Source organism: Galeopterus variegatus, unplaced genomic scaffold (genome assembly GCF_000696425.1).
Source record: "Galeopterus variegatus unplaced genomic scaffold, G_variegatus-3.0.2 Scaffold943, whole genome shotgun sequence".
NCBI classification, from domain to species: domain Eukaryota; kingdom Metazoa; phylum Chordata; class Mammalia; order Dermoptera; family Cynocephalidae; genus Galeopterus; species Galeopterus variegatus.
This window is the reverse complement of record NW_007727054.1, coordinates 658,265-669,595: the sequence shown is the minus strand read 5'-3', so window position 1 is coordinate 669,595 and position 11,331 is coordinate 658,265. Positions and strand designations below refer to the sequence as shown.

General features: G+C 45.0%; 1 protein-coding gene across 2 annotated transcripts in view; it reads left to right on the top strand.

The window, feature by feature from the left end:
* The window catches only part of TFAP2B (transcription factor AP-2 beta (activating enhancer binding protein 2 beta)), a 29,423-nt gene extending 23,648 nt beyond the window's left edge, over positions 1 to 5,775 (top strand). The window contains exon 7 of one of the 2 annotated variants that reach the window (XM_008573626.1): positions 1,203 to 5,775. In XM_008573626.1, the coding sequence (XP_008571848.1) occupies positions 1,203 to 1,503 (301 nt within the window). In that variant the 3' untranslated portion in view covers positions 1,504 to 5,775. The remainder of the gene's footprint in view (positions 1 to 1,202) is intronic. The other variant, XM_008573627.1, reaches the window with a different exon arrangement.
* The last annotated feature ends 5,556 nt before the right edge of the window (positions 5,776 to 11,331 follow it).

Genomic DNA, 11,331 nt, shown 5'->3' with positions numbered 1-11,331 from the left:
GGGGGGGGGGGGGGGGGGGCGGGGAGGAGCTATTCTCCATCTAATATAGCCAAAGTGGCAGCACCCTGGGAAAAGATGCCTCAGGGTCCTTCACATTCAGTCACCAGCCCTGTTTACCTGTTGGCCAGGCCAGGTGTCAGGCCATCCCATGGGGGAGGCAAGTCTGGAACTAGAGTGCTGTAGGTTTGCTTTTCTTGAAACCCCACAGACCCACAGACTGGGCAGAGGCAGGTGGACAGGAGAAGTCTGCCAATCTGTGAAAAGCAGTGGCCTTTGGGATGCTATGCCTCTGCCTGCCTGCACAGCCAAGCCATTTGACCTTGAGGGCTAAAACCCTCCCATCCAGCTCCAATATTAAAAATTCCTCAAATAAACTCAATCCATAGTTAGGCAGGTAGGATTTCTAAGGCTGGGAGATTCCTCTAAATTGTGGATGCCTTGAGGAAATAAAAACCTTCAACAAATAAAAATCTATCCTCCCTAGTGTCTTAACAGTATACCTTTAGGTTTTATTTAAACTATGTGGGAATCCTTTTATATTGACAACAATCCTGTTATGCAAAGATTTTCAGTAGCCTATGCTTACACGAAAGAAAGGGGTAAAAAAGGAAGAAAAGAAGAAAATATCTCCCTTCCAAAATACAGCAGGTAAACAGGTTTTTGCTTTGAATGGAATCAGCATTCTCTCCCAGAATAAACAGTTTCTTGCCCTGGGCCATGCAAGGCTCCAGCAATCTGCTTCGGTGCCAGGGACAGGCTTGTGGCCGAGGGGCCTAAATCTTTCAGGGCTTTTTGCGCCTGATTACCAAGAGGTTGGAAAGGCAGGAGAGAGGAGGGGGAAGTGGCTCAAAAGGAATACCAGGTAAGAGTTCAAAATTATTGAATATTTAAAATCAAATGCTAAAGCCTAGCGAATTTCCCATAGAAGAGTGTATGCTGTCCTGTAATAGAGGGGAAAGACTGAAGGGAGGGAAGCAAGGCTTTGGGGTGGAAGGGGTGCATTACCTCCCCACCCCCGCTTTTCTTCCAGTCCCAGCTGCTCGAGAAAGGAGAGCGCTGGGAAAGGAAACAGAGCGGAATCGCCCACATTAGCCTCGCTCTTCGGTGACCGGAGCCTCTGGGCTTGTGGGAGCGTCTCCTTTCTAATGCCAGTGACAGCGATACTGAGGGTAATTTTCTCTTCCTCCCCCACACCTTTTCAGGCAACTCTGTAAAGAATTTACGGATCTTCTGGCGCAGGACCGGACGCCGATCGGGAACAGCCGGCCCAGCCCCATCCTGGAGCCGGGGATCCAGAGCTGCCTCACGCACTTCAGCCTCATTACGCACGGCTTCGGCGCCCCGGCCATTTGCGCCGCGCTCACGGCCCTGCAGAACTATCTCACCGAGGCGCTCAAAGGCATGGACAAGATGTTCTTGAACAACACCACAACTAACAGGCACACGTCTGGGGAAGGCCCAGGTAGTAAAACTGGCGACAAGGAGGAGAAACACAGGAAATGAAAAAAATTTTTAAAAAAGAAGGAAAAGTGTTTTAAATACAAAAGGAAAACAGAAAAAAAAAATCTAATTTTAGCTTTAAAATATTGGATTGGCTTTGGAAGAATTATATTAGGTAGAATACACATACAATCAAAATTTAAAAAAAAAAAAGCTAAATAACTTTTAAAAAACTGAGGCGTACAACGGAGCAACAATATCGGTTCTCAGTGTCTATTTCAAGATACACTTGGAGACAACCGTCCGGATTTTCCACTTCGGTTCTTTCGAGCTTAGTAATACTGATAATAAAAGAAAACCATGATTTCCCCTCCCTTTGGAAAATAAACATAAGACTAAACATGAGAAAACGCTAACTTATTGGAAGAAAATCGGAGAAACGTTGGTGTCAGTGCTTTGAGAGCTGGTTGACTGAGACGCACGAACTTCTTAATTTTTAATATTTTTTTAGGAAACTCTCTTGCAGTCCCCACCCTCCACCTCACCCTTCTCCCCAGCCACCCTTTTCTACGTTGCCCTTTCTGCCTCACACTGTTACGGGAATCTTTGGGATGGGAAATAGTGTGGTTAGCCCTTTTGCGTTGTTTCAGTCCCCTCGGAACCCCTGCCCTGCATTCTTAACTCACCGGTGCCCAGCTCCCTGGCCACTTGCATAATTAGGGAGGGTGAGGGCGGGTGGGGCGGGAGGCCTGCCAAGAGGCAGGCGGAGGCTGCAGCTTTTGGTGCCGGCCAGCCGAGCAGAGGTTCCTGCGGCTGAGGAAAATCCGGACCAATAAGTTGATTCAGAATCACCAACGATTCCTCAGAAATGTCACTAGTTCCCAGCCTTGCCATCATCTGCATACAGAGAATCTTGCATTTGTTATTATATTTGTGTCATCTACCAATTTTAAGAACTATAGTAAAAACAAAAACAAAAACAAAACACTATGAATACGTTGATTAGTATGTAATTCCTTCGAAGGGGTATGTACCATTTCATTCTCTTCTGTTTTCCAAAGCTTTGCCCGCATGGTTTATGAGCTTCTTCAAAGAGGACTTGGGCTTCCTACACAATCTATAAGGTACAGAGAAAAAAAAAAAAATCCGATCCCTTTTTAATCAAAGCCCGTTGTGTCAGAATTCTGCAGGTGCACTTCTTTAAAGAAGCTCAAAGGGAATAATTTAGAAAGTGGCCAGCCGATATGATGGAAGCAGCTTTGAGTTTACTTGCTAACATACCTCAACATCAGAATTCCGGCAGGGATAGAGGGGGAGTGGGCTGCAAAATGAAATTTAAGGGAAAAGAGTAAGGTGTCTTGGAGTCCTATATTCTAACAGTATTGCCCTGCATTTATAATGCATTCGAATTCCCTGGGCTCTTTGGAAATTGCTGTTTTAACGTGGAAAGAGCAGCTTTGCAAGTGGACGTGGGCAGGAGGATGGCACAAGCTCCTGTGTTTCTGCAACAATTGCTTTCTTACAAGATGCTTTATGGATGAGGCATTTTTCCCTTCCAGATGTACACTAATTTGGGCATATAATGGTAAAATAATGCAAAGTGAAAGGAGATGTATTTCGGTTTTTAATTTTACCGTCTGGATACACTGGGACTATTCCCAGTGGATACAGTTTCATGTGTTTAATATTTCTCACTTCTGGCAGTCCACCTCCTTTCTCGGGCTTCATTTTAGCATTATCATAAAATAAGATCTGGAACCCATTGTCCCCACATTCCCCAAAGCAGCAACAAATCCCCCGGGGTAGGGGTGAGTGAGATAGGTCCCTAAATTTAGTGTAGATACAGGAACCTCTTTAAACAAAGTAGCCAGGACTTTGCAACATCTTGGAAGATAAAGATCCAGATGTTGTCCTGCAGGATTTACAGTTAGGACCCACTCAAATACCTAAGACTCTCAGTCCCTTACCCCCCCCCCCTTCCAACTAGCCTTGGGGTGAGTGGAGAGGGTGGGTTTTTAGAAACCTGCTGAGAGCTTTGCCCAGACAGTTTTTAATTGGGGGAGAGGTGAGGGGAGGAGGGGAGGAATGGAAGGAAGTTATGAAGCTGTTTTTAAGTCACCTGAAGGGCCCAAGCAACGGGTAAGATCACACCGCAATCCATCTCCTATCCCCAGAGCCTTTGGAGGCCTCTGGGTCAGCAGGGCCCAGCCCTAGAACGTGTCGTTGAGGGGAGTACAAAGGCCAGGAACTAGACCTTACGGAGAGTGTAGACGCTCCCTCTGTCCCCAGTTCAGAAATCCGCACCTTTGTCCGAGGGCCTGGCCGCTTGCATTAGATGTATTCTGACTGCACAAGGCCTGGAGAAACCACACTGAAAACCATCGTCTCCTTTCCTTGCAGGGCATCGCGCCCCACGCGTGTGACGTGCGAGAGACGCGATGGACGCGCCTTGCTCTTACTGTGCAGGTCCTGAGAGCGTGTGGGCCACTCGCGCCCAGTCGTGTTGAGGACATAGAATCAGCCACTGGAGGGGCCGCCGGCCGCGCGGGCCCTTCCCGCTCTCGGTCTCACCCTAAGGGCTAAGACGACCGAGAAAGCCCCATTCTCCAGTAGGTAATCGGGCGGTACCCCGCGGGCTGCAGGCGGGGAGGGGTCCCAGCGCCGCTTAAGCTCTTTGCTATCAGCGGCAACCCCGGGCGCCTGCTCCCGGAGGGAGAGTGGCCTAGAAATGTCGAAGACAGCAGAAGCTTCCCCTCCTTCTACGCCTCTACCAGGATAGAAAGGCTTCCCACCTTCTAGCTCCTAAAGGGGGGACATGGGGTGGGAATTGTCCTACTAGGCTATGCAGGCTCCCTTCAGTGTCCTACCGTCCCTCGCGTGACCCAGCTACATAGAACCCCCTGTGCGCCCCCACCCCCCCGCACCCTCCAGCCGCGTGGAGTGAGCGCATTGCCCCTCTCCCTCCCTCACTTTTCCTTTCATGTAGGTCCCCCGCCCCCTTGCTTTCGTTAGCCAAGCCCGCTACGTTTATCTGATAATTGAGTTATTAAAAGATTTGGTTTCCTTGGGCCTATAAATCAATAAACAGTGGGATTAACGCAAGAGTTTGCCTTTTAAGTCAAGGGAAACGTTTAAGGCAAACCCCTTTGAGCTTTGTTTTCAAACCAAACAGGTGAGTTGCAGCTCTCCCCCATCCCCTCCCTCTAGTTATTTTATCCTTGCCGCATGTCTCCTCCTAAATGCTCGGTCCCAAATTAAAATAGCTAAAGATGGAAAGGAGAAATCGGGATGTGGCACTGCTGCCCCCACAACTTTCCACTTTGTAAGTTCCTTTGGAGGTTCTGCAGATCTCCAGGCCATTCTCTGTCCAACCCTGCCTCTTCCTACAACTATTGTGGGTCTCAGGGGAGCAAGGAAGGAGCTGTCCTGGGTGAGGATTCCATCATTGAAGGGATTTTTAATCCTCCCCCCCAAACTGAAAAGGTAACTTCCCTCCACCCCCCACCCCCAATTATCTAGCATTTTCTTTCCTTCTTTCTGGCCTCCACATCCTTAGCTTTCTCCACCCCCTCACACAGAACCGAAGAGGCTTTCAAAGACCTGTATGTTTTGTTTTCTTTGGCCAAGGAAACCACTTTCTCTCAAGCAATTATTTCATATCCTATGAAAACTTTGGTCAAATGAAAAACCCCAAACCCGAACTTATCTACACACTGTTCCTCTGGTACAATGCATTCCTAGTTAAAGTGTTTATAGAGAGTTTGTCATCCTATCTGATATCCTGTACTTGTAATACATTATGTGGAAAGGAAATAATAACCTTAAACCATGTGATGTTGCCTCAACAGCCCAAATAGCGATTCCCTCCTTTGCCAGTCAGTTAAATTATTGGCGTAAAAAAAAATACTAAAATTCGTTTTGTTTTCTTTCAAAAAATGGAATGAACACTATCCTTCTTTAAATGCCAAAATCTACTCCTCTTCTAACTAGTCTCTAGTTCACCAACATTGTTTTTGCCACACAATCGAGAATTATCAATCTATTGACTCTTCACAAGGAGAGCTTTGGAGGGTATTCATGTTAAGTTTGTACATATTTATTTATGCTTAATTTAATGGGAATGTGTAAATATGGTGAGCAAGTAGTTTGGGATTATTTATCTGTGAATCTATACCTCTGTGAATGGGTGGTTAAAAACAAAAAACCGCTTGACTCTAGGTAGAATCCTATCTGAATTTTTCTGTTCTTTATAGACAAGCTGTTATGGTAATGGGTAGAAATTGGTTTATTGTCCAGTGTTGATCTGATTTACATAAATAAAAAGATTGTTGTGTTTTTGTTGTGTTTTCATCTTCAGTTTTTAAAATATGCAGATTGTTTAATTCCAGAGACAAAAAGTACAACAAGATTTTTTCTTTTTGTTCCCCTCACTGAAGCACACACAGCATTTTTGTTACAACAGAAATACAATAAATTTTGCTTCTCAGAAAAACGACACTTTTGTTTTCACTAGGAGGTGTTTTGGATTTTTTAGAATCCAAATTGACACTCTTCTCTCCTATTTCTAACCAGATTTACAATAAAAGTTTGTTTTAACTGAATCTTTTGGTTTATTTTGCCCTTTTAAAAAAATGAGGAGTCAAATTTACTTTTCAGGTAAAGGACTCTGGGTCCAAGTCAGAGATGACACTCCCTTCCTACTGCTAGTGGGTGGTGTTCTAGCATGGTGTTCCCAGAAGATGTGCAGGAGAGAAGTCTTCAGGGATGGGTGTGGACTTCTGCACCCGCATGCTTGGGATCTGGCGTTAACTGCCCAATTTGAGGACTGAACCTGAACCTGACCTCATTAGCCATGCAGGGCCCTCCATAAACAAATGACTCTGATGACTAAGAAAAGAGGCATAGATGTCTTAGGAGGCTACCTAGAGAAGCCAGACCTTTTCTCATTTGGGTTAATGATCTTCAGTGATCAAACATCTCAATCTGTATTTTATCCCAAGGCTTGAGTGTCTTCCCTGAGGCCAGGAAAGCAAAGTCATCCTAGATGCTATACAGTTTGGATGAGACACTCCTTCTTTTGAGGCCTCAAAGTCTTTATCGGTAAAATACGAATCGAACCTCCTAAGATCCTTTCTTATATCAATATTGCCTAATTTAATTACTTTATAAAAAGCAGAAACTGCAAAATGTATATAATGGTACTTCAAAATGTTAGTGAAAAAATAGAATTGAAAGAATATTTTCATGAACACGTGTTTAAAGAGAATCGGAAACATTAAATCTCGATAACCCTAGATTATATGAGAGTGCTTAGCATATAATTGGTGCTCAGTTTATTAATATGCCTCCCATACCAATTTTCTGTTTTTCAGGTGACTCTTCTAGTTGAACTTGCCTATAGGGAATGGCAGAAGGGACAATGGAATCCACTTTATGTGAGATTTTTCCCTTCCTATTTTACTTATTAATTAAAAGGAGTGAGGGGTAAATAAAAATTTAACGAAAAAAAAGGGGGGGTGAGGGGTATCATGGCTAGGACTATAAACAACGGAATAAAGGGAAAGCAAAAAATAAAAATAAAAAAAAGGTAAGTAGAAGAAAGCAAAGAAAACCAAGGAAGTGTGATTATGAGTGTATGCAATCCATTTATCTAGAAAAAAATAGGTATATGACTTAGTTTCTAGCTTAATTGTGTCACACTGAGTTTCCTTTTCATTTGCTTTGCAGAGAGTTTGGGGTCGGTTGCCACTGAGATTATACAAGGGGGGAGTAGGTAATTTCTATATGTATGGCAAGCTTTTCTACAGAAGGTTAGCACCAGCCCTGTATAAACAGACCTGCAATCTGTTACCCCACAAGTGAACCAGGGATCCCGGGCGCCAAAACTATAAGCCACCAGGGAGTCGCTGGTCTGGTGGGTTGTGTCCCTTTGTGAGGGCGCTCAGGGCCCCAATGCAAGCTGCCTTCCACGCTCGGGCTTCGAGGCCGGTTGTCTGTCATTTTGAAGCCTCAGAAATGAAACGTGTAGCTCAGAAGTCCATTAATTTCAGCTTCTCATTAATCTATTTATAAGTGAGCCATCCCTGGCTCTATAAATACAATCCTATAAAATTGAACTCCTTCCCATAAATCTTCCAAGTTGTTTATTTACATGTATTCTCCGGCCTTCTAATGATCCTCGTGTAAACTTGGGGAAGACTCGGGCAGACCCGGCCCACGACGGGGTGTGCTCACACCTCCATTCCCTCTCGCTGGAATCGTGGCCTCCTAGGGGGAGGACGAAATTGCGCGCAGGCGGAGCGGGTGAGATAGAAAAGGGAGCGCGAAAACTCATTTTTCCTTCTTGACTTTGTTTCCTTGTTTCTATCCCAAACTCACACTCTCCATACGAGTTATTTCCCATCACAAGTTCCACATTGATTTATATCGTCATAAATAGCATTCCTGTGACTGTAGCTCCTCTCATAGCTTGGGGTGAGTTCCTTTTTCACTTCCCTGGCAGACTCTACTTTTAAGTCAGGCCTCATAAATAACCCCTTAGGCTTCCTTCGGATGAGCTCAGTCAAACGTCTCCCTGGGTCCGCTTTCCTGATTAGAGTTCATTCATGCCCCTCCCCCAGGTAACAGGTTGACGCAGTCCCACTGCCTTTCCCCTAGGTTTAAAGACACAACCACCAACCGCAATTTGGAGACTGCATATGAGCGTAGTGATACACCCAGGGCACAGTGTCCGCGGGCTCCCGTACCACGTGTGCGCCGCCTCAGCCTGCGTCTCGCCCGCGCACGCGGCGCCCGCTGCTCACGTCTAGGCACGCTCTCCGGGTTGCCGGGCGGGTGTCAAGGAACGCGCAGGCGCGGACGTCCACGCCCACGCACGCACGCACGCGCCGAGGCGCCCCGGGGCGTAACCCCAATCACCGCCACTGCCTAAGGTGCGGCCGGCCTGCCGGGGTTTCTGGTGAGCCCTCGGGAGCAAGGTGTGCACACGACTGCAGCGTGGGCAGCCTTTTTTTTTTTTTTTCCTATAAACTGGTTATGCTCAGATTGAGGGAGCAGTTTTGTCACACAGGTTCACCGTGTAACACGCTGGTCACAAGCTAGCAAGGTCAGGCGGCGATTTTTCGCCCACTTGTTCGAAACCCACTGGTTTCTGCCTACCCTGCTTTTCGCTTTTTCTCCTCGCTCCGAAGGGCTGCAGCCTTCTGGAGCTGACTCAGGAGAGAGGCGTCCAGACCTAAATACGGGTCACACCTGCTGCCGAGAGAGGCCTCTGCATAAAAATGCTCTTTAAATTTTTTAAAAAGCAATATAATGGCCAATGGACTTAACAAAGCGTGACTTGCCCAGGCCGCACGGAAGGCAGCTCTGGCAGTCATCTGTAATTCGACCAGTTAACGTCTCGGACGTGCCTCTTCGTAGAGATATTAGCAAACGTTTTCAAGGATGTGGCTGTCAGTTGTCATTAGCTAACCCCTGCTCACCGAGCCTTTTGCTTAACTGGAAGGAGGGCATGGCCAGGGCATAAATGCGTAGAATATTGGGGGGAAGGAGTCTTGTGTCAGAGTTTGTCCCCAGTAATAGCCACATGTCCCTAGCTGTACAGACATTTATCAAATAAAAGCTGGCACATGAGCAGTGGGCTACAGAGACGTGGGAAGGGGAGCTTCTTAAGACTAGAAATGGGTATGAAAGTCATGCAAGTCTTTTCCAGGGTGGAAACTCCCCAGTTCTGACAGGTCTACTTTATAGGTGGAGTGGAGGATCGAGTCGAGCCAGTGAGTCCTAGCGCTCACCGAATGAACCCTCTGGTTCTGAGCGCTGGAATCTGGTGTCCGGTCGCTTAATTAGAGGCCCGGCAGCTCTGAAACACCTGGTTGTGGGCGAAGAGAGTGCAAACCGTAATCCGAGTTTCTGAGAAAACAGGACTTTAGATCGCTTCGACACAGTGGTGGGTTTTAAACTGTCGACAGCTTGTTCTGGGTTTGGAAACGGCCAGGTAGGAGTTGTATAAAACAGCTGGGAAAAGCCCAGCCAATACAAAGTAAACAAGGATCAAACGAAACCAAACCTCAGGGCTCCATTAGCTGGTCCTCGTCAAGTAAACAAACAAAAAAACATAAAAAATGCCGGTGCTAACGTCGAGATAAAAGCATCAATCTTAGACCAGGATGAATTTTGTGTATATGTTATCCTTTCTGATAAATGATTTTGCCAAGTGACCAGGTGAGAAACCTGTTAGTTAGGGCTATTTATTCTCTTACACACACACACACACTCTCTCTCTCTCTCCACCCTCCTCCCCCCAACTCCCCAATATCCGGACTAAACAAAACAGCCACAACAAAGCAGTGCTTACCAATGTGAGATTTCTTTGCAATGAGCGTACCATGTGTCAAAGAGAAGGTAAGATTTTTTCATTTCTTAAGTTTTAAGGCTCTCATTTTCAAGATAGAATTCTTTTGGCCAAGAATACCTAAAAATAGGGAGCTATCAAAATTTGAGGCAGAAGCACAGCTTCCTTGTTTCAAATAGGTTGTTTCACACACTTTCCCTTTTGCTGTTCTTAGGGAGGCAGCCACAGACATGAGCCCTACCAACAACATGGGCCCAGAGTGACTCATTCACTTTTATGTTCAATCTAAATATTCTTTTCTTCTTCAAAGATAAGGGCCATTCAAGACAATGGGGCCAAATAATCCAAAGAAGGATCAAGCTGATCAGGGTCCCTGTGACCTTTTACCCTTCCTTTAATTCTCAATAGTGAACATCTGTGTTTGGTGGCCAATGTCTGAAAGTCATAAGGACAATTCTAATTTTTTGGGCGGGGGTGACTGTTGGGTGCCAGTGCAGAGAGATTAAATCTTTGTCTATAACATCACTTTGCAGGATGAAAGTAGGGGAACATCATTCACTAAGACTTACTGCTTCACAGGCCCTGAGGAATGGAGTGTAGTAATTATGTACACTGAAGTTATAGGTAATTCATATTGCTCCTTTCTTCCCCATATTTTTAGTCTGTGGGCATTTTTGTTTTTTTAACAATCCTGTCATTTGTCACCTCTACACCAGGAAAAGAAGATAATATCCACCTTTCTCCAGCCTTGTTCTGGGTTTACTAACAACTGTAAGGACTGTTCAATTAGGTTGAAGACATTTCTCTCACACCTAAAAACAAACGTCAAACCAAACCAAACATGACAAAACACAAATACTCACCACATGTTAATCAATTTATTGAAAAGCCTTTCCACCTTTAGAGTGTAAAACTGCAAAGTTCGCTAATCTTGAGCCTATTCGAAAGAGTCAATGATCTAAAAGAATAAGATATTCCAGAGATAACCAATTAGAGAAATTTATCGCCAAAACAAATGTCAGGAGTGAAATAATACGTTTTCTCAGTACATGTTGTCCTTATGGCACTCTGCTGTGGGTTTCTGATGATCCAAAGTTTGTTTCTTATAAAGGCTGTACCTATGATATTGAATGAGCAAACCTATTACACATGCATGTGTGAAACTACGTAGCAATTTAAAACTCTTGGGCAAGTTAAGATTGAAAAGTGACAAAATATCTCTATGTCTATGTTTATTTATCTCCGGGAATCCCAGTTGTAGTGAAGCATTTTATCTAATGGAGGTCATTTGGAAAAGCCATCCTATTTTTAATGTTCTGAAATTTGTAGAAGGGGTGTGTCTAGGAACCAGAGTATGAAACCTTAAAATGAAGGTAGAGTTTTCCTGTCAACTCAATACTGGATGATTTTCCTGTATGTCATCACTCTAACATGTACTCAGAAACAAGAGTTTGCAGTTGAATGGTTCTTCATTTAATCCCATATGTGCACAACCAAACACAGAAGACTGTTTTCACTCATCATTTCTCCTTGATGTT